Source organism: Macrotis lagotis, chromosome 6, assembly GCF_037893015.1.
Source record: "Macrotis lagotis isolate mMagLag1 chromosome 6, bilby.v1.9.chrom.fasta, whole genome shotgun sequence".
NCBI lineage: Eukaryota > Metazoa > Chordata > Mammalia > Peramelemorphia > Peramelidae > Macrotis > Macrotis lagotis.
Window position 1 is genome coordinate 186,552,907 of NC_133663.1, and position 24,385 is coordinate 186,577,291.

A 24,385-nucleotide genomic window follows, 5' to 3' on the forward strand; every position below is an offset into this window, starting at 1 on the left:
AGCAGACAAAAAGACAGGCAGTTGAGCCCCCAAGTATGTACATGGTTTTGGAGTTCCAAAGTTAAAATAGTAAAAGAGAAAGTTGTGAGTGCATGAGAGCATATCCACAGCATCTAAGAACAATCCTCTAGATTGGGTATTATGCTAATTAGACTGTCTTAAAGCAACATTTCCATGGGCAACGGCCTGCCCATCAGGATCTGTGTCTGAATGAATTATCAATGCCAGGCTGTCCTGAAAAAGAGATGGCTTGTGATTTCAGCCTATGTTTAAAACTTGAGCATAAAACTGAGACAGGAAGTGATTCTTCTGTTGTATTTTGATAACTGAAAGTTTTATTAAAGAAAGGTTTTTGTTGGTCACTATACTTAAAAAGGGGATGCAAAGAGACTGGAGGGGGTTGAGAAAAAAGAGACACTGAATCAAAAAGAGTAGAAAATTCTCAAAGAAAGGTAAAAGGAAATATGAGTCTTTAGCTTCCTAAAAAAGAAACTTAAGAAGTGGTTTGATTATAGCTTTCAGGAGGAGCTGTCTTATTCCGGGTGCTAATCTATTATCCTCCAAATCCATAAGCCTTTCCTGATGCCACACAATTGTGAGTTAGTAGTCAATCTCTCCTCAAATTACCTTTTATTTACTTATCTCTGAATCCATTATAACCCTTACCTGAATGTAAACTCCTTGAGAGCAGAAAAAATATTTCATTTTCTTTGTTAGTGCTGTCTCAGTGTCTTAAACACAAGGCCACATTGTAGGTTATTGGTAAGTATTGCAGTAAATTAGGAACTGAACTTTTAAAATTAGTATTAAATTATAAATGGAATTATGTCTACTCTGTGCAGAAGTAAAGACAATTGAAATACTTTTGGGACAAGGAATTTATAATCCTTACAGGGAGAAAACATGTAGATATATATATAAAATATAAACAAAGAATTGAGGGGAAGGTCACAACTGCTGGGGGGGAGGAAAATCAGAAAAGAGTAGAAGGGTGCTTAAGCTAACTTTTGGAGGATATAAGGGACTCTGAAACTGAGTTAGAGCTGAAAAATGCCTTAAAATCATTTAGACAAACTTGTTCACTTTATATATTAGGATCCTGAGGCCCAGGGAAGTGAATTTGGCACTTCTGGGTAATAGGAGAGCCAGGTTTATGGAAACTCCAGACTTCTGACTCACTTTCTATTATATTTAATCCACTCTACCCTTCGTGACTAGAAAAGCAACAGATAATCAGAATGGGATCCTGATGGCAGATGTAAAATTTCCATCTTTAGAGATCTTCAAAGAGTGATTAAACTAATCCTGGAAACATTTTTTTCCCAAAACTATTCACCTATCAGGTTAAAATTTCATTGCCCTTGATTTGGATATGATGCAAGGTGAACAGTAATGACAAGGTTATGTAAAATCTGTCATTTCCAGTACCATTAGGGCATGTAATACACTTTTCTTTGGATCCTCCCACCAAATGAAGACTGTAGGGAGGGAAGGGAAGAAGTATTTATATAGGACTCACTATGTGCTAGTTACTATTTTAAGTGCTTTTTAAAGACCAAACATTATCTCATTTGATCCTTGCAAGAACCTTGTGAAGTAGATGATGTTAATATCTCCATTTTACAGTTGAGGAAACTGAGGCAACTCAGGGTCACCAGATTTGGATTCAAGCCTTCCTGAATCCTTGGATGGGGAGAAAATTAACTTCATTGGCAGATGTAGATATAATACTAAAAGCCAGTGTGGTATCTTGTGCAAACAGAGTACAGTCAGATCCCATGGGGATTGGCTCCCCTGAATCCCTCTGTATACACATAGACTTAAAGGGCATGTTCTTTTTATTTTTTGGCAATGCAATGGGGTTAAGTGACTTGCCCAAGGTCACACAGTTAGGGAATTATTAAGAGTCTGAGGTAGGATTTGAACTGAAGGTCCTCCTGATTTCCAGGGTCGGTGCTCTATCTACTGTGCCACCTAGCTGCCCCCAAAGGGCATTTTCTAAAGAAGCAAAGCTACCAGTAATCAGCTGCCTGTTTGGATTAGAATATTTGAGAAAGGAATAGGAGACCATAAAAGGTACAATCTTCTAGTAGGGATAATTAGGCGGAACAATCAATTCATATAGACTCAGTGATAAATGAAAGGCACATGGGTCTTTTTGCTTTTTATTGGCAGGCTGCATCAAGCTCAGAGACCCTTATGATATTGGCATTGGTCCTCTTGAAATGTCCCAGCTGTGAATTTTATCCCCAGCATAGAAAGCAATGCCAAAACAGCAAACTTGTGTATAATAAGCCCATCGAGACTGGAAAGAGTCATAACAATTGGCCCTGCCAAGACTCTCCCCTCTTCCCAAGTCAGGATGTGAGGGCTGATCAGCTGGACCAATCTTGGCCAGTTCCAACCCACAAATTCTCTGGTGAGTCATTTTAATGTTATGGTGTTAGAGAGTAGAGTCCCAGGACCATCGGCAAGCCTAGGCATGTACTGACTTTCCTCTGGCTTCTCTCCCCTCTCTTCCTCTCAGCCCACAATAAGTAAAGGCCCCATAACTCTCCAACACCTTTTTTAAGGGAGAGCAAATACTATTTCATACAGTTGGCAATTAGAAAGGTACAACTGTGGGGAAAAAGGAAGTGATGAGCTCAGGTGGTAGAGGAAACCTAGAGAAGTCATAGTATCTTGACTTACAATTGTCACATAACCTCCATTGACTCACAACTTTGAAAATCTTAAGCTAAGTAGAACTTTCCTTACCTTCACAGGTCTTATTGTTGGGGAGGAGTTTGTAGCCACTGTAGCATGCACAGGAGAAACCACCAACTTGGTTGTAACAGATTTGACTGCAGCCCCCATTCTTGTGGTTACATTCATTGATATCTAAAAGTAAAGAAAAAGGTAACTTGGTAGCAGAAACCCAGGAACAGTAGTATAAAGACATTTTATAGCAAATGGCCCATGTCACATCTGTCCCCAAGCCTTCAAACTGATGGTATTGATTCAAATTCCAGAAGCAACAGAATGATTATTTCAGGTGAAAAAAATATTTCATGAGAGTTTTCTTTGGTCAAGCTTTAAAATAGAACTTTAAAAGTCAGTGTATATAAGTAACGGGAAACTGATATAAACTAGACTTAGAAGATCAAAAATCTTGAGCTGGAAGAGGCTTTTAGAGGTTAATCTAATCCAATCTGCTCATTTTATAGATGTAGAAACTAGAGTACATAAGTTAAGTCTTTGTTCAAAATCAGAGCTAGGACTAGAATCCAGATCTCTGAATTCTACCCCACCCCAAACTATTCTATTCATATAAAACACTCTTGTAGACACAGGTTCAAAAGATCATGGATTGAGAGTCATAAAGGACTTTAGAGACCATGGTATCCAACCTCTCCATTTTCAGGTGAGAAACTGAGGCACAGAGGGGTTAAGTGATTTTCCTATGGTCATATAGGGAGGCCAACCTCTTCATTTGCTAGATGTGGAAATGAAGGCCCAGAGAAGTGCCCAAGATGGCTCATCTAGCCAATTAATAGCAAAGTTGTAAACAGATCTTGGTCTCTCAGACTAGGGCTCTTTGCACTAAATCAGATTGTGGCTTTTTTTCTTTTTTTGAAAATTTTATCTTTTTTAAAGAAAGTTCTCCCATAACTTTCTCCCTATTTCTTGAAATCACAGAATCTCTTTATTGGGAGAGGCTTCAGAAGCCAATTTGTCCAATACATGTCCACAAAAGTGTTCCCTCCATGACACAACAGGCAAGTGGTCATCTAACCTTGGCTCTCTTCAGAGGCAGTTTCATTTCATTTGGAGTTCTATTTGATGGAAGTAACCAAGCTTTAATTTGCCTTTTCCAATGATTTCTCTTATTTCTGCCTTCTGGGGCTAAGAAGAACATAATCAAATTTCTCTTTTGGGACAACCCTTTAGATTTTTGAAGATGACTACTATATTCCCCTTGACTCTTCCCTTCAGACTAAACATCACTTGTTCTTTCTACCAGTCTTTGAATGGCATGAAATTGCACCATCCTGGTACCTTCTTTTGGAAACTCTCCAGTTGAATAATATCTTTTTAAAGTCAGAATAGTTCAGTAATGATAACAATACCCCAGAAAGGGTTTGACTGGAACAGAATGCAACAATATACTCTCTTCTTTATTCCTCAAACTCAAATTTCATATGTGTGTGTGTGTGTGTGTGTGTGTGTGTGTGTGTGTATGTGTATATAAAATACATTTTTGGGGGGGTGGAAGAACATTATATCACACTGCTGAATCATATTGCTCTTACAATTCTCCTTAGTATCCTAACTCTCTTTTTTGAGAAACTGCTAACTAATAACTTTCCTTCATTTTGTAAGAGAGAAATCTATTAAATAATTTCATTCAATTAAGAATTCAATTCTGGTTTGTCAGTTATTTTTTTGAAACTGTGATGTTATATATGCCTCACTTTTGATCATCTGAACATTTTCCAAATATGCTTTTATTTATGTTATAAATGAAAATGTTAAATATAGTTCAGTGGAATTAAACAACAGATCAGTACTTCTTGGGAAGTAGTCATTAAACAGTGATCGGTTACTGTTCTTTGGCCCCTATCATTTAACAAGTTCTGAATAAATCCCACTTCTCTATGTTTTTCCCATTAAAAATAGCAAGAGAAACTTTATCAAATTTTTTTAAATTTTTTAATTTATTTAAGGTGATGGGTTTAAGTGACTTGCCCAAGGTCACACAGCTAGGTCATTATTAAGTGTCTGAGGCCCAATTTGAGCTCAGGTCCTCCTGACTCCAGGGCTGGTGTTCTATCCACTGCATCACCTAATTGCCCATAAACTTTATCAAATGTTTTGTTAAAATCTAGGCATTTCCTCCCAAGGATAATTTTGCTTTGCATTAGAAAAGCCCTTCTGTGTATATATGTTCTATCATTCCACTTTTAAGTTTCCTAGTCTTCCTTCAGGATCATGTTAGCTCAGTGTTGGGAAGGTCACAGATAACTGAATTGAAAGAACAAGAGACTGGAACCAAAAATAAACTCAACTCCAAGGAGAGAGTTCCTTCTGTCCTACCACCCTACAGACTGTCCTAAGTATTTATGTCCTAAGTCATCAGGATAGACAATTAGTGAGCAAGAAAGATTATCAATAGTCAGAAGGTATTTCTTTTTACCTTGATCACAAGTTCTTCCATTCCAGCCAGCTTTACATTGACAGTAGAAAGTCCCCATCAGATCCTGACAGGTTACTGTTCCTTTTCTCTCACAGGGATATGGCGTACACTGGTCTGGCAAATCTGATTTTTAAAACACAATAAAATACAAAGGACAAAGGAAGCATCTCAGGAAAATTACTTCAATTGCATTTGCAGCTTTTCTACTTATTTGTTTCAAGTGAATGAAAAGGACATGAAGGAACAAGTACAGATGGTCTTCTCAAAGAGCCCCTTGCCCCCTCAAGGCAACCAGACTTGGAGAAGGAATTTCATTGGAAAATGGTAAGGCAAGTACATCATCTGTGTGAGCATGGAACTATCCTCTTCACTTGGCTGTCAAACCAGCAATAGACACCTTTTGGACAATGTGGTAGAAAACACAACATCTTGCTCTAAACAGATTTTAGTGGCCAATTTCCAGGCGGAAAAAATTCTGCTAAACAGCCCACCCACTTCAGTCAGATGGAAACATTGCTGTGACCCAGAAATGTTCAAGAGTCTGGGGTAAAGGAAAAGAGGGAGCTTGGCTCTCTCCCAAGGACCACCCAAAGAGAAAAATCAAATGGAATCATTCCACTTGACCCAAAAGGCTTCCAGACTAATTCAAAACATCTTTTATCTGCCTAATTACAGCCTCTCTCAGTAGGCCAAGCCAGGACCAGGGATGTAACCTGCCACTGATGCTTAGCTAAAATTCCTATCATCTTCAGTGAATGTTCCTTTTTACAGGGAATATTAGCAGAGGATAACTGTGAGGTTATGACACCCTTCCTTTCTGCTAAGCCAGAAGCATGCCAATCACAAGGAGATGAATCTCTCTGAAATGAGGTATTGCTTCAAAGGAACTCCAATATTATCCTTTCACAATTCAGTATTCTGACTTGAAAAGGACTTTTAAAAAAATTTCATCGCATGTCCTTACTTTTCCAATTAATTTTATAACTCAGAATTTGTCTTATTCTCCCACCTCCTTTTTCCATCTCCCTTCCCCTCACCTCCCCTATACTCCCAAGAAATTTCAAATCTCAACTTGTATTTCCAAAGTGACAGGAATTTCTGGTCGGGTTTGCTCACTTTGATTCAATCAATGCAATAAGGAAACCTCATTTCTAAATGACTTTCAACTGATCTGGTACAAGTGATGACAAGTTAAGCTGGGCATAATAAGCACATAGTTAAACATTTGCATAATTCCAGTTTGTTGTTTTAAGTGCCCCTTGGTTAAAGGAACAAATCTCATGTAGCTGCAATTCATGAAGAGTGTAGGTTCTCACCAAAATAGCTGAAGTTTCCATGATGTAGTCCCAAACGGCACCCAACAGAAACAATATCACAGAGACAGGAAAACTCACCCAAATGTGACAATTAGGTAATCCAAAAGTTTAAGGAGTTTCTACCCTACAGGGCTTAGAGTTATTATTATACACAGACGTCAAAGAATATTTTCACAATGCCCATTGCTATATCCAAAGTCTCAATGACTGGAATTTCCGGGGGATGGGAAGGGGTAGGGAAGACTAGGGAGAGAAGGAAGAGAACAAAGGATAGGAGGATACTATGTAATAAACTTTAAATTGCCAAATTTTCATCCTCTATAACCACTATCTTTCCACACATTGAACATTTTCATTGCTGACTTTTTCACAACCTTTCTCAGAGATGGTATTCAACATAGTGAAGAAAAGGGTGCTTGTTCAGAGACAACTCTGTTACCCTTATTGCATTCCTTGAAGGTTCCATAATCTCATTTTTTTTTATCTCAGGTGTTAACTGCTTGAACTTAATTCTACCGAACCAGTCCCTGACCTACAAGCAGTCCCAGAAAAGCGGTAGATGGAGTTCCCCAAGTTTATGTTAGAAAACATCATGAGCCTTTTTTTCCTTCAAACTTTGACTTTTTAGACTCAGAATACAGATCATTGATTCTAAAAAAAAATCTGGTTAGATTGCAGAACAAAATCCAGTAGATGAGTTGTAGCTCGTGTGGAATTCCTCCCCAGTGCTGAGCATCAGGCCTTCCTTAATGCAGCTGAGGTTGAATCTGGTTTTTTAACTGTTATGTGATATGGTTAGCTCATATTGAGTTTGTTGCCCTCAAGTCTATTTCAATGATGTGTTGTTTAGGCATATCTGTTCCATTTCTATATTTGTGAGATTGATGTTTTGAGTCCATGTAAGACTTTGCATTTATATCTATTAAATTTCATCTTATTGGAAAAAATTCTGCTCAATTATGATCCTATGAATGTTTAATTTTGTCACCTAAACCTAAACCTTTTCTCTATTTTATATAAATTGGGTTTAATTGATAGGTTTTACAACATCCCTGCCTCTATCAAAGATTGTATACCATCCAGCATTGAAGTGGCCTAGACTAAAGAGTAGAGGATGAACTCCTCCATCATATACTAGGTCCATGGAACCTTGGGTCTTAGGATACTCAAGAGAGCACTGGGGCTGCTTCAGAACTAAATACGGTCAGTATCATGGAAACTGGTCCCTGTCTCCAGAGTAATATTCTTATCACTGTGAGTTCAATGTGGGATTTTATTTAGAACATAGACTTAAAAACATACTTTTAAAAATCTCATTTGATTTCCAGCAGCACTGAGAAGACCTAGAAGTGATTTAACCAAGGAATGAAAATGTTCACCTTTAAGTGTCTGAGGCCAGATTTGAACTCAGGTACTCCTGACTCCAGGGCTGGTGCTCTATCCACTGTGCCACCTAGTTGCCCCTAAATTTACCTTTCTCAACTATGAATAATGACCATAGAATGGTGTAGAAGCCAGTTTTAAAGATATCAGTTCCCCATGATAGCTCAAAAGATATATTCAGTCTCTCTTCTGAGTTTCTCATTTCATACTCAGATCACACAACAATAAGATCATAGAATTTTAAGAGTTGGAAGGAACCTTCTGAAGCCTGTAGAGGTAAGTGACTTATCCAAGTTCACATAACTACTTCTCAGATTTTCTGTCTCCAATCAAACATATTTTCTACTACAGCTTACTCAAGTGTATCCATTAGAATGATGTATAATTTAAGACCACCACAGTGATAGAGAAAGAAATTTCTTTCTTCTCAGGGGAATATACCTTTATGATAAAACCAAGTTTAGAATTACTTGTAATGAAGGAGTTGTTTTACTGATCTATGTAATGCCTGGCATTATTCATAGGACTGGATGCCTTTCATAGATCCATGGGGCCATAGGATAACAGATTTACAGCTGAAGAGACCTTAAGCCATCTAACCCCTTCATTTTTAAGATAAAGAAACTATGGCTCAGGATCACATATGTTTGGTTATCAGAATCTGGATTTGAACCCAAGACTTCTGGAATCCAGGTATTTCACCTTGTGTTTGAAGTGGATAAATGAGAGATTGACTTAAAGGCCAATGCTTATGCCTAGGAAAATATACACTACAGAACACCAATGGGGGAATTTTCCCTCTTGACTATCAGAAAATGTTTTATTTGAAAAGCTTCTTTCTCTATCTTTGTACTTGAAGGAATTAAAGAAGAATATGTTTGGTTTTCTGACTGAGTTTCCAAGGAGTTTACTTCTGATTACACAGTTGTGGTTGTGGTGGTGGTACTAATAGTTATTATTATTATTTTATATTGTGCATGCCACTTTTCTTTAGCATGAATAATAACATTCACATGGTTTCAATTCTAAGAGTCACATTAGCTGGGCAATTTAGGAGCTTCTCTCTGTAGCTAAGTATAATCTTGCATAATTGTTCTTTAGTATTTTAGGGAGTTCCTTGTTTGCTTTGCAAAAAATTCAACCAACAAAACAGAACCAAGACTGTCTCTTGATAGACTTTTTAAGACCCCTGAATAATTTATTTTGGTCAGTTACCAATAAATATCTTTTTCTGATTAAATGAGTAGCAGTTGGATCCAGTAATGAAAAATAGTAATGATGAAACATAGAAACAGGATTAAAGAATAAAATGAACATCACTTACAGGTAACAACCTGAATGTTCTGTCACTCTCTTTCCTCAATATTGCTCATTTGGTAACTATATCTTTATACTTTATGCACTTTATTCTCAATATGAAGTGTCTGGTTTCAGGAAGACTTAGGAAAAAAAGTTCAGATGGTTAAGGCAATTCATCATGGAACAAAGACTGAAAGCACAAGAGTCTCTAACAGTGAGTAGGTGCTTTGTCTTGCTATAGGAAAAAAAAATTTCATGATTATTACTCCTGATGTGCCCCCAAATAATCCTTCCCTAATCTTTTCAGCATGCCTTGGTCTATTGGTAAATATTTAGTTATTGCTTAGGGATGGTGGCATGAAGAGGGATAATTTTCTCCTTTTTATTTTTTAATTAAAAATTTTAATCTGCAAAAATCTTCCTTTTCTCCCTTCTATCTTTCCTGCCCCTCCAATTCAGAAAGAAAGAAAGAGATAAAGAAAGAAAAAGAAAGAAGGAAGAAAGAAAGCAAAAGGAAGGAAGGAAGGAAAGAAGGAAGGAAGGAAGGAAGAATTCTTTTAGAAATGTATAATCAAGCAAAAACAAATTCCCACATTGGCCATATGCAAAAGAAATATATCTTATCTACATGGGTTTCTTTGACTTTCTTATCAGGGGATGAAAAGCATGTTTCATTATGAATTCTCTGAAATTGTATTTGACTATTAGGCTGAAGAGAGTTCATAAGACTTTCAGAGTGTGTCTTTATCATAATTTGTTTGTTCTCTCCCCAATTAATTGTCTATTCCCTCATATTCCAAATCTTTGCCACTACAAAAAAGAGTTGCTATAATTAGGAGTAACCTCTCCTTTGAACTACCCTCCCTCTTATGTCCCTATCTCAGTTCTCTTCTTTCCCTTCTGTTTAGTGAAATATATTTCTGAATCCAGCTCTGTGAGTGTGTGAGTGTAATCTTTCCTCCATTGACCAGCTGAAATGAGAATGAGCTTCAAGTATCACCTGCTTCCCCTACTCTTTTAACCTTATTTCTATAGACCTCTATTTGCCTACCCTGATTATGAGAGATCTTTCCTAATCTTTCCTTTCCTTTCCCCACTATTATGTTCCTGTTAATTTCCAATCACATTTCTGTCCAGACTTCCTCTATACCCCTGATAATGTTAGAGGAGGATAATGTGAGGAGACACATAACCCTATATGAGAATATAAATAGATGATCCTTATTTAGTCCCTTATGATTATTTCTTATGTTTACCATTTTATGTTTCCCTTGATTCCTATGTTTATATTTCAAAGTTTTTATAGAACTTTGGTCTTTTAATCAGGAATGCCAGGAAGTCCTCTATTTCATTTAAGATCCATTTTCCACCTAAAGGATTAATCTTAATATCACAGTAGCTGCAAAATTGTGTGCAATCCTGAATATGGCTCATTTTTTAATTCTTTCTGAGTTCTTGAAATATTTTTTTTCCTTTCACCTGGAAACTGGATTTTGGCTTTAATATTCTTGAGAGTTTTCATTTTGAGTTGCTTTTAGGAGGTGACTGGTTGATTTCTACCTTTTTACTTTACTTACTATTTCTAAGAGATTTAGGCAGTTTTTTCTTAGATTTTCTTAAAATATTATGTATACTCTTTGGGCTTTTAAGTAGTCCATTGATTTTTTTTTTTTTGCAAGGCAATAGGGTTAAGTGATTTGCCCAAGGTCACAAATGTGTCTGAGGTCACATTTGAACTAAGGTCCTCCTGACTGTGTTCTATTCACTGAGCCACCTGGCTGCTCCTAGTCCATTGATTCTTAAATTATCTCTCCTTGATTTGGTTTTGGGGTCAGTTGCTATGAGATGTCTTACATTTGCTTCTATTTTTGTAGTCTTTGACTTTGTTTTATAATTTCATATTGTTTCCTGGAATCATTAACTTCTTTTTGGTTTATTCTAATTTTCAGGAAGTTTGTTGCTTGGGTAATATTTTGCTTCTCTTGTGTCAAGCTTTTAATCCCCCTTCCATTTTTTTTATTTCATAGCTCTTATCTCATTTATTAACATTTTAAAAAACTTTTGCTTCATCTCTTCCAGGAATTCCAGTTTAGCATATGAGCAAGTTGTATTTTTCTTTGAGACTTTGTAGCTGTCTTGGAACCCTGCTCTTCTGGATTTGTGTCTTGAGTATCCCTTTCACCAAAATGGTGAAATTATTTTTGTTGTTTGTTCCAATCTGCTTCCTGACTTTGGACTTTATGTGTACTTCTAGAGAAAGTGTCTCAGCTGGTTTTGCTTTCTTGGGGTCTTGATTATTCTGTTTTTCCAGTATTTTAGGGACAGGTCAGCCTGGGGAACAGCAAACTTTCAAGGCTTTCAAAGTTGTCTGAATCAATACAAAGTTTTATTACTGCTTTCTTTGTCTGAGCTTTGCAAGTGCCTAACCTGCGCTTAAGTCTGAACAACATGCCTGTAAGCTTGCTCCATTTGTTGTCTTAGTAGATTGCTGATGGACTTAGTTCAGGCTTAAAGCTAGAAATGAGACTTTATTCTGTTTCTAATGTCCAAGTCCCATTTCTGCTGCTTGCTTCTAAACTTGTTCATTTTTCAGTAAAAAGTCTAAACTTCAATGACCACATCTTCTCTCTAGGCTAAATCCCCTCTTAGTCAATCCTAAATCTATGACTTATAACTGTGTAGTGAGCAACAGAGCTGCCAGTTGGTTCATATACTTTTATTCTTTCCAAGTTTTGGTTTATCCATGTTAGCTCTATTGCACATCCTCTCCCTGCACTGGAATGTTCTGTATGACTTTTACTGCTTATACCTGCCTTTAGTGTTCACAGACCTCTTTGTCTATCTGACCTGGACTGGAAAAACATTATTCACTGTGATTTTTCTCTTGGTTTCTCTGATCAGGATTTAGTCTGGTATATTTCTGTATCTGTTTGGAAAAGTTGGGTGGGAGGGATCTTGCTGTACTTCTTCCTATCTTGTTTCTGCCCTTTTTGTGAAAGATACTCCCCCCCCCCCCCAAAGAATCCTGGAATATTATGAGTTGGGGAAAAAACCCTTAGAAGTCAGGTTTTTTTCCAACTCAGTAAAAAATTAGGAAATGGAGGCCAGGAAAGGGAGAATGACTTGCCCAAAGTCAAATAGCTAATTTAAAAAAAGCAGAGAAGCCACTAGGTGGCACAGTGGATAGAGCACCGGCCCTGGAGTCAGGAGGACCTGAGTTCAAATCCTACCTCAGTCATTTAATAATTTTCTAGCTGTGTGGCCTTGGGCAAGCCACTTAACCCCATTGTCTTGCAAAAACCTATAAAATAAATAAATAAATAAATTTAATTTAATTAAAAAAAAAAGCAGAGCAAGGACTAGAATTCAAGTTTCCTGCATCCTAATGAAATCTGGGTCCACTAAACTATGATTATCAAGCAATTTCTAAATAATGTGTTTCAACTTAACATATACCAACCACTGTGCTTCATCTTGACACATATACCCCCAAAAGATTTTTTAGTTTTTTTTGCTAGACAATGGGGTTAAGTTGGCTTGCCCAAGGCCACACAGCTAGGTAATTATTAAGTGTCTGAGGCTGGATTTGAACTCAGGTCCTCCTGACTCCAGGGCCGGTGCTCTATCCACTGTGCCACCTAACCACCCCAAAAGATTTTTTAAAAATTTCTTGTTTCCCTTTTAAGTGGGAAATTTAATTGGCTGGATAAAGAGGCAAAGGAAAAAAAAAGTCATTTAACAGGACCCCTGAAAAATCCACCATTTGCTTCCCAGGCTACATATTTGCCAGTAAAGCTGGACCATAAACCTCTCAGGCAAGTCTTTTTCTGAGCTGAATGGTTGGGCTGGTCTCTTCACAAGTGGCATCAAGGACAGAGTTGTTCTGGAGATAAAGAATTTATCTTGGCCTCAGCAGAAGGCTATGTTTCAGGAAAGGGAGGAAGGAACTTGTTCTTTGCTGTGGAATGGAATGTGAAACATTTGCTGACTGATGAGAGAATACTTTTCTCTGTTATATTTTTGAGTGCCCCCCAAGTATTTCAGGGTGACAACAAGTATTAACTCAGGTCTCATACTATATACAGCATCCTTTGTTTGTTTTGACCTTACAGAAGGAGACCCAGGAGATTTTTTCCCCTCAAGGAAATCTGATATAGGCACAGGGTGGGGGTGGTAGTGGAATTCATCAACCCTTGTCTTGGTCAAAGATTATGTGAGGTTCCACCACGTTTTGACAGAGACATTGAGAAAGAAAATAATGCAAAACACTTAAGAAAAGGCAAAACAGCTGAAAAAAATAATGTATAATAAATATTGATGCCAAGAAACCTCACTTCTCCTAAACCAAAATGTTTTAATACTTGCAGGAACTCTTGGCTTTGAGAGGAGGAAACTTGAAATGTCTATACCTTGTAGAAAAACAAATTTAAAACTAAGTTTTTTAACATTAGGAGACCATGAAAACTTAGGAAATCAATTGCTTTAGGTTTCTGGGTCAGGGGATTCTTGCCATAGTATTTGTGGACAGATAGTAAGGGGCGTGAGAACTTGGATAGTAAGAAAAAAACTTTATATTTCAACATAATTGATTTCCTTTATAATTCTGAACTTTGAAGAACATTATTTGCAGTAGTCTATAGTCTTCATAGACTTCCACGGCATACAAAATTAGGTTAAAATTCCCGCTTTAGGCAAATGCAGGGTCCCCCACAGTGATGAATGTCTTTGGGTCAAGTCATCTCATAAGAAACAACAAAACATGTTGATTGAATATTATGTGTAGGACACTGTAATGAAGATAGAAAGGAAACAAAGTAGCACAACCTATACATACAAGATTCAAACCCCCTTATCAAGCCCCACAAGCCTTTAAAATTGAGTCATTGTTTTGCCAGGCTAAGGAGCTCTTATTATCTCTTTAATTTTAATAGGCTTAGACAATCAACTAAAAGTCAGTAGTAATAGTCCATGGTGTATTAAAAGTGAAAGGGAACAGTTATTAGACTGTAAGCTCTTTGAGGATTGTGGTCTTTGTAAACCCGGACCTAATACAGTGCCTAGCACATAGGAGATACTTTATAAATGTTTGTTGATCGATAGTTCAGCAAACAAAGAAACATAAAGGAACAACAAGAACAACAACAACAACAAACTGTTATCAGGTCAGCGTACGGCTACTGACTCTGTCTTAGCGCCTGCTTGTTAAGGGAGATAGTTGTTCTTGTCCTACCTGGCTCTTTTGGCCTGATGCTGTTGACAGTCTTTGCAACCTGTCACCAACACCCAAAATGCATTGTGTGCGAGGGAGGTCATCATATTATTCTAGTTTATTGGAATGGAAATCATATATGAAATGTCTAGTGGAAGAAGAAACACAAGATTAAATAACCAGTGACTAACCCTGGGAGGTAGACTTTGTTGCTCATTAACTATTTAATCTCCCAGGGATTGACAGTCCCAACAAAAGAGCTTTATATATACTATCTCATTTGACTTGATCTTCATAATAACCATCATCACATCATCATCATCATCATCATCATCAAATAATTCCAATAATAAAATTCACATGTCTATAGTGTTTAAGGTTTATAAAGCACTTTCTTCACAACATCTATAGGAATTAGATAGTAAAAGAATTATTATCCTTATTTTACACAGGAAGAAACAGGTTCTGAGAAATTAAGTTTGCTAGTCATGTAGAAAGAGGCAGAACAAGAATTCAAGCCTAAATCTGATTACCAGTTTAATGCTCTTTTGACCTTGGGAAGGGCTATGCTTCTCATCTGATTTCTTAAGACACTTTTAAAAAAATACTTTGACCAATCCTGGTTGCTGCTATCATAACCCATGAAATCTAGTTAAGCCTATGTGTCCATGAAAATGAACAATTTATTTCTCATTTTTTCCTTTTGTCAGAAATACCAATTCAGATCAGTTAAACAGAAATTTAATGAACAATTATGAAGCACCTACTAAGGAGAGATTAATAGAGGTAGCTAGGTGGTTCAGGGGATAAAGTGCTGAGATTACGATCTTCTTTAAATCCATTCTCAGAAACCTACTAACTGTGTGACCATCAGTAAGGCATTTAATTTCTGCTTGCCTTGATTTATTTAACTATAAAATGGAATAATAGCAACTTCTTTCCATGCTTGTTGTAAGGATCAAATGAAGTTATAATTACAATGTACTTAGAGCAGTGCCTGCCCCATAGTAGGTTCTACATAATTACTTTTATGTTTATGATTATCAATTAAGCACAAAGCATTGCCTTCAACACTTGATTCAAAAAAAAAAAAGGAAAAAAACACATTCTCATTCCTCAGAGTTTGTTTTCTACTAGAGATGATGTGGTAAGGCAATACAGCACAGATAAATAGATGTACTTATGTGCACAGATACATACTTACAAGCAAGTACAAAGTATGTACAGAGTAAATACAATGAAATTTCAGTGGTTGAGGAAAGATCTTGTATAAAAGGTGGCACCTGATCTGAGCCTTGGTGGAAGTGCTGAATTGGGAACAGTAGAAGTGAGAAGGGAGATCATTCTGAGGACAATCAGTGCAAAAAGCTCCAAAATAAAACCAAAACAATAAAAGTAGTCCTAGGGGATGGCCTCATAGTCTTTTCAGAAGAAATAAGGTATGTGGAATCCTTCCCTCAAAGAATAAAATTCACACATCATTAAACTGTAGTTTATAGAAAAAGAACTATAGGAATAGGAAGGAGACTTACCGCGAACACATGAAATGAAATTTACATTTTTGGCATAAGGGGAACCATATTTCGTAATGCAATCTGTAGGAAGAGAAAGGGCATATGTTCATTATAATAAACTCCTATGAGACAGTATGATTTGAGAATGGTTACTATTATATCTTTAAGCAATACTTGGAAGAGGAAATTCATTAGTATTCCAGATGGATTATGTTATATAAATATAAATTTTTTCTAGTTAATACAAACTCTTGATCTCTAACAAAATTGAGAATTACTTAAGCCAACTAGAACAATCTACTCAAGTTTCTACTATGAATCAAAAAATAAACATTAACAGTTTACTCAACTGAAGATGTTATTATTTGCAATGCATCTTGTAACAAATCATCCATTAGAGCTGGAAGGGATTTTTAGACTTGCTTAGGGTCAAACAGTGTCTGAAGTAGGATCTGAATTGAGATCTTGACTTCCAGTACAATGTACTGCCTATCAAAGACACACAAATGGCTTAGGAATTATGTTTTTAATTTAAAAATTATCTTGAATTTCTTCCAAGAAACAGGACCTTCTGTAGTTTAGAAAAGACTTGAAAGTGTATACTTTCTGAAGAGACACAGTTAAGCAATATGAAGACCTAGAATTATGAGTTGTTAAAAAGACTTAAGTTCATGATTGATTTTGTATGAATAAATTTTCCCTACTTCACAAACCCTTGAAGTCAAAGGTTCAAAACTGGGAAACCCACTGTCCCTAATATTTGACATTTTTCTAGTGTTTTAAGCTTGGCAAAAACCCTTTATGTATATTATTTTATTTGAACCTCAGAACATTGTCAGGAAGGTGCAAGAGATATTTCTTTCTGTATCAGTATTATTCTTGTTTTGTAACTAAAGAAATTGGGCCTTGGGGCAATTAGATGACTTTCTTAAGTTCACATGATTACAAGTGTCAGAACTAAATTAGAACCCAAGCCTCTCCTGCCAACATTTTTTCTATGATATTCCTAGGGGCAATCAGGTAATGTGTAGTGCCAGAGCTGAAATCAGGGGGATCTGATACTGAAGCCCCATTCCTCTGCATATTAAAGAATGCCTGCCCTAATCCCTGCACCTGAAGGATGTCAAGATTTTTCTTGAAAATCAATTACAATATGTTATGGCAGTACTGAGCAAGAATTTTAGGCAGAAATCTATTTTATTTCTGGACAAAATTTGGGCCCTGGAAATAGATTTTTGAAAGTATAAAATCAGTGAGATATTTTTACAAATATGACCTTTCTAAACAATACTTTAGGAGCATGTTTCCTTTATCCACGCTCCTTTATGATTTTACCAAAACATTAAAGATTTGAAGTCATAAGAAACTTTAGAGGCCCTCTGATTCAAGTCCATCATTTTGCATATGAAGAACAGTCAGAATTCAAATCCAGATTCTCTGAGTTCAAATATAGCACACTTTCCTCCATTATTCATGCAAATTATTTCTAAATGATTCCGAAAGACACTTATCCAAATTGTTTTAGATAGTACCTTTAGGATCAGTCAATATGGGTCACTTAGGAAACCATTAAAAAATTTTGGCTTGTATGATGTTGAGTTCTCACATTGGTCTATAATTAGGCAATCCTCCTCTACACTTAAGTTCTAAGTAGTTGAAGCCTCATAATTGTGCTTTGCATTTATCCAATATAAACTACATCTTCCCATAATGTCAATGAAAGGAAAGTTATAATTAAGACTCACCTAAATATCTTGGGTAAAAATATTCCTATGAGGGAAAAAAGAAAAAGGGTTGATTAGCATAATAATTGATTTCATGATAGAATCAGCATTTAGCTCATGGCATGGACCACAAACAAACCCCCAAGCCAAAGTTTGGGGCCAACTTGGATGTTCTTTTTTTTAAGTGAATTGAAGAAGTCACTATCTTAAAAGTAAAGTATTTGATAAGTAGTGAAAAATAAGAAAAAATGCTGACTGTCTTGCAGAAGTTCTTGATAGATGAGTCACAAAGTAATCATTGTTAGTTACTGTCTAGGAAGTCACTTAACCCCACTATCCAAGAGGTAAAGATTTGGCCATAGAGTGAATAAGAGAAATCAGTGGATAAAAATCAAAGGGAAAAGTAAAGAATCATTTAGCCATCTGCTTCTCTTTTCCTTTCCAGCAGAAGGGTTTTCATGCAATGGTTATCTATGACAAATGTCCACTGCATACAAAGTGACACTTCTTACTCTTTTTTTTTTCAGCTGAACTAAGTTCTTTTAAGAGACTGGATAGGTTCATCCACACACTTCATTCAACTCTTTAAGAGTAGAACTTAAGTCCAATTTACATACTTCTGAGAAGATAACCTATCTCATTTTTATATTAAGGTCTTATATCCAAATTTTCACTTGCACAATGAGAACCTTAAGAAAAAACAAAGGGCACAGAGGGTATTGACAATTATTTTTAGCAGCAATGAGGTATCACTAACCCCTTTTTATATACTGAATTCAACTCATTGACAGAGGAGGATACCACAGTCACCAGGTACAAAACTGCTAGTTCATTTTAAAAGTAATAACTTGAAATAACCCCCATCCCCCACACCAAAACATCTCTTCTTTTATAATCAACAAATATTTGCTATTTTATACATAAGCTAGCCGGCTTGTTTCAACATGAAAGTGCTAGTTCATTTATAGATTTATATTAGTTATGTGACACTTCTTACTCTTAATGGAGAGAGGCAAATAAGAGGAAAAAGCTTAAAATGCTAATACACAGAATGACTTCTGCCAAATAGCTGGTGAACTTTCTTGCTCAGGGTATCCATACCAACTTGTCCTAATGGTACTGCAAGAAGGACAACATTAATCAGGAAAAACATGATCTAGGAGTAAAATTCATTTAGGAGGCAATTTTCTCTTAGTCTTTGATTAACTCAAGATTTCTATTTAAGGAACATAAGATAATATGACCTCCAACTGACCATCTAGTCTAGTTATAATTATCTCATTTTACAGATAAGAAAATTCAGGATCCTAGGCACTTAGGATTTGAACCCAACTTCAATAGCATCAAAAACTAATACTCCTTCCACTGGACCAGGACTAGAAGAATTTTGTAATTCTTCAAAACAATTAATCTCAATGCATCTTCAATTGCTTTCAAAAATTCTTCTTGGTAAACAAGCCGATTAGAGAAGTCATATCAGAGTACCATTTGTGAAATTCTCTTCCTCCAAAACACTGGATAGATAGAGGATATAAACGACTCAAGGAATAATGAACTAAATATTAGCTCAAAGAAAAAGATTCAGAGACAGGATTTGACATTGAAGCTACTGAAGGGCACTAATTGGCAGGTAGATAGGTAGAAGGATATCCATATTAGATCTACTTATCTGCTGAGTCTGTATACTATGGCATTATTTAGGATTTTGCTATTACAGAATTGGTATTTTCACTTATGTGACACCGTCCTAAAATCTCTGTTATATTCCATGGAGACAACATTGATAGTTAGACTAACTTGCTAAAATAACCTCTGTAGATCAACTGTAATCAAAATAGGCAATTTGGATTGTGGATGGTATGATTTTGCCCTCTTGGTTTCCTAAATTGGTGAATAGTTCTTGACATCTAGAAATATTCTGAGATTTATCACATTTCAAACAAAAAGTGCTTAATTTGGTTTAACCAAAAAATCCATTAATGTTAATTAAATAAATTAATCTTACAAGATCATTTGTATACTTGTAGTAACCTTCGGAGAATTTTTTTAAATATTCAAAAGAGTCAACCTTCCAAATTTGCACTAGTCTCACCGTGTACAAAATATACCAAATGCTAAATAATAATATTCATTCTGTATCTACCTGTACCTACTTTATTGTGTTGTAATCCAGATAAATGTCTGGAACAGACACATTTAAGAGTTGTCTCTTGGAGTAAAGCTACTTGATAGCTTTCTTTACATGTGTTTCTAAAAGTTATTTTCTAGTGAAATTGTAATCTTTATCACTTTCAAGTTCTTTGAAAGAAAACAGCTGTATCAGAAGCAAAAGTTTGTATCTAATCCTGTGTGTGATGGTTGCTAAGGGACCATTCATTGCAAAAGTTGAGTAAGACCAATTCTGGTTTTAAAACACTAAGAACTTTGGTTAAAAAAAATTACTCCTTTCAGATTGAAATAATAATCCCTAGTTTTTACATTGGTCCCTTGCTTTCTCCACTTCTGTCCGTGGATGAAATAAAACCAGACTAATTGCTAGCAGTAATGTCTGCCCTCCCTTTTATTGACTGAAATCAGGGAATCATAGCTCTCTCTGGTTAGAGAGATGAATAAACAATATGGAGACTTTCTCCTTTGTTTAAGCTCTGTGCTAAAACATAGTGAGATAGAAAGTTGTTCATACAAAAAAGAGTCCTACTTGACCCTTTAGAAGGCAGTAAACCAGGTTAGTAATTAAAATTAGCTCTTTTAGTAGTTGTAAGTTTAATAGTAAGTCTTTGTAAAAAAAAATAAAAAAACCTTAATAGTAGAAAAATTATATTAATCTCCCCTCAATAAACCACACTTGACTTTTGAAAATTTGTGATCTTAACTTGGGCATTACCATTTGTGTTTCCTAGTAAAGGTGTGAAGAACTTGCTGCCAAAATATTTAAGAGCAAATTAACAATCTGTTGAGTGCTAGACTTGAAACTTCAAACCTATAAAGTGACAATAAACATCATTCCCGACATATGCAGATTTCCTTGAAAGCCAAAAAAAACTGGAATTCATTTGTTCCTCAGAAAGTTTTTTTTACTAAAAATGTTAGATGTGGTGGTAAACAATGAAAATACAAAAACAAAAGAGAAACCTATTCTGCCCCTTCCAAAGAGTTCTGATGGGAAAAGAGGACAACTTGTACACTGAATATTGGACACAAAATATAAAGTGCAGACAAATAAATACAAAGTCTTTGCATACAGTTCAAAAATAAATAAATTATTTAAAAAAATAAATACAAACTAAGGTCAGCTTGGTGGCACAGTGGATAGAGTGCTGGTCTTGGAATCAGAAAGACCTGAATTCAAATCCAGCATCAGACACTTACTAGTTGTTTATCCCTGGGCAAGTCACTTTGCCTCATTTTCCCCAGTTTCTTAATCTGCAAAATTAACTGGAGAGGGAAATAATCTCCAGTATATTTGTCAGGAAAATGGGGTTACAAAAAGTCAGACATGACTGACCAACAAATATACAAAATAACATTTGCAAAACAAAGTCCTAGCAATTATGGAGATCTGAATAGATTTCCTTTAGGAGGTGAAATGTGCTGAGCTTTGACAAAATCTAGGGATGCCATGAGGAATAGGTGAAAAGGGTATGTATTAGTGGCATAAGGAAAAGATCTGGGTGATGGGAGATGGAGAATAATGGATCTTGAATGGTAAGGGACCTAGTTTAGTGTAAGGGGGAGTATGTGAAGGAGATTAATGTGCAAAGAGCCTGGTAAGATATATTAGAGACAGATTAATAATAATAATAATAATAATAATAGCAATAATTTATATAGTACTCTAAAGTTTTCAAAGCATTTTACAGATAAATTCATTTTATCCTCACAACACCCCAGGGAGGTAGGGGTTATTATGTTCCCATCTTATATATGAGGAAACTGAGGCTGGCAGAGGTTAAGTGTTGCTCAGGCTCACAAAGTGTCAGAGGCTAGAATTCAGGACTTTCTGCATGAACAGGGCACTATTCACTGTGCCATCTAGTTCTCTGAAAAGCTTTAAAAGTCAAATAAAAGTGTTTATGTGTTATCCTAGAGATGAGAGGAAGTCATTAAAGCCTCCTAAGCAGTGTTAGACTTATGCTTTAGGAACATTAATTTAGTATTATATGGGAAATGTATTGGAGAGTGGAGAGACTGGGGTCTTGGAGATACATTAAGGGAAGGAAGGAGGGAAGGGAGGGAAAGGAAAGGAAGAAGGGATGGAGAATGTGAGGGAAGAAGGAAGAAAGGAAGGGAAAGTAAGAAAGAAAGGGAGGGAGGGAAGAAGCAAAAAAGGCAGGAAATAATAAGCATTTAATTTTTGTTTATTTTTTTTTTGCAAGGCAATGGGGATGGGTGACTTGCCCAAGGTCACACAGCTAGGTAAATCTTAAGTTCTAGATTTGAACTCAGGTCCTCCTGACTTCAGGGTTGGTGCTCTTAGTTGTCACTTAGCTGCACCAAAATTAGCATTTATAAAGTACTTTACTAATGTCATTTCATTTGATCCTTTCAACAGCTCTGGAAAGTAGAAATTATTGTTACCCCTGTTTTTATAGATGAGGTAAACAGAGATTAAGAGATATTCTCAAGGTTACAAAACTAGTAAGTTTCTGAGATCTTATGTAAATTTAGTTTTTTCTAATTCAAGGCCTAGTGTGCCATTCCCTGCATCATGCATGCAAAGGATAATAATAATAATAATAATAATAATAATAATAATAATAATAATAATTTCTAACATTTATATAATACTTCAAAGTTTGCCAAGTGTCTTACAAATATATCTCATCTGATCCTCAAAACAACTCTTGGAACTCAAAATGTAACCAAAAAACAAACAAATCCAATTCTGGAATGTATGTGCTATTATTTTCTTCCTGAAAAAGTTGGGGAAATTGAGGAGGCAGAGTTTAAGTAACTTTCCTGGTTCATGCAGCCATTAAGTCTCTAAGGTTGAATTTGAAAATCTTCCTGAGTCTAAGACCAACACTTTATTTATTGCATCACCAACATGCTACCAAAAAAGCTAGTAAATAGGAAATGAGGACCTGAATTAAGATAAGTGTGAATAGAAGGATGGACATGGTTGAGAGATATATTGTGGAGATAGAAGCTACAAAGATTGAATAGAAACTGATTGGATATGAAGGGTGAGGAATAGGGAAGAAGACTTAAAGACAACTGTGAGGTTGCTCACCTAAATAAAGTTATGAAGACAAAGAATGTATGAGCTTTCTGATAGGGTCATTAGCTGATCTCCATTATGTTTGACAAATCTTGAACTCATGTCTTCCTGACCTTAAGGCCAGTTCTCTATCTATTACTCTGTGCCATGATGCCCCTGGGTGATCTTGGGCAAGCCACTTTAGACAACTCTCTAAATGCTTTTTTTTTAGGTCTTTACAAGGCAATCGGGGTTAAGTGGTTTGCCCAAGGCCACACAGCTAGGTAATTATTAAGTGTCCAAGGCCAGATTTGAACTCAGGTACTCCTGACTCCAGGGCCAGTGCTCTATCCACTGCACCACCTAACTGCCCCTAAATGCTCTTTTAAAGCTTTTCAAGATACCCATTAGTTGGGGAACATCTAAACAAGTAATGGAATGCTATTGTGCAATAAGAACTGATAAGTAGGCAAATTTCAGAAAAAACATGGAAAGATTTGTATGAACTAATGCAAAGCGAAATGAGGAAAAACAGAAAGACATTGTACATAGTAACAGCAATATTGTGTGATAACTAACTATAAATAACTAAGGATTTCTCGGTAATACAATGGAAAAATGCTCTCCACATTCAGAGAAAGAACTGATGGACTCTGAATGAAGACTGAAGCATACTATTTTCACTTCATTTTTTTCTATTGGTCTGTTTTTTTTTCTTGGTCTGTTTCTTCTTTCACAACTGTGATGCATATGGAAATATGTCTTACATGATTGCACATATATAACCTAAATCAAATGGCTTACCATTTTACAAAGAGGGAGGGGAGGGAAGAAGAAAAATTTGGGACTCAAAATTTTGTAAAAATGAATGCTAAAAATTGTTTTTCATATAATTGGAAAAAATAAAAGCCATTTTAAAAAACAGCTTCTCAGAGAACTAAATGGGGCAATAGATAAAGCCCTATACCTGGAGAAAGACGTGAGGTCTAGTCTCTGACACTTTTTCATGAACCTGAATAAGTGACTTAACCTCTTCCAGCCTTAGTTTCTTCATTTATAAAACTGGAGTAATAATAACACCTTAATTCCCAAGGGTGTTGTGAGGATGAAATGAATTTAATATTTGTAAAAGTGCAGAGGAAGGTGTTAACCCCTCAACCAGAAGCTCCATTTTCCAATGAGATGACAGGCTAAATCCCTACTCTGCCCCTTAGCATTATATCAGTAACATCTGACATTTATATTGGACTGTAAGGTTCACATAGTACATTACATAATTATTTGTGTTGATACTCACAATAATCCTGTAGGGCAAATATTAGAGGTATTACAAATAATTTAACATTATTCTCTACATAGGAAGACTCTAAAATGTGTACTGGGAAAATAGTTTGCCCAGTACTCAGTAAGTGTTGGAGGCAGAATCCAAACTTAGGTCTCTCCTGACTCCAATTCTGACACTTCTGTACTGAACTACTTCTCTTTTTATAAAGATAAACCAAAGTTAAGATGGCTTGGCTAATGAAAACCAATTCATAAGAAAAAACATAGGGGAAAATTCCTG

At 36.0% G+C, this 24,385-nt stretch overlaps 1 protein-coding gene across 1 annotated transcript in view; it reads right to left on the reverse strand.

Annotated features, from left to right (window-relative positions):
• GAS6 (growth arrest specific 6) overlaps nucleotides 1-24,385 on the reverse strand; it is a 99,932-nt gene that overhangs the window by 38,856 nt on the left and 36,691 nt on the right. Inside the window, exons 3-6 of the mRNA XM_074192110.1 lie at nucleotides 17,643-17,667; nucleotides 15,916-15,978; nucleotides 5,177-5,299; nucleotides 2,758-2,880 (exon numbers count right to left, since the gene is read on the reverse strand). Coding sequence (XP_074048211.1) covers nucleotides 2,758-2,880; nucleotides 5,177-5,299; nucleotides 15,916-15,978; nucleotides 17,643-17,667 — 334 coding nt within the window. The remainder of the gene's footprint in view (nucleotides 1-2,757; nucleotides 2,881-5,176; nucleotides 5,300-15,915; nucleotides 15,979-17,642; nucleotides 17,668-24,385) is intronic.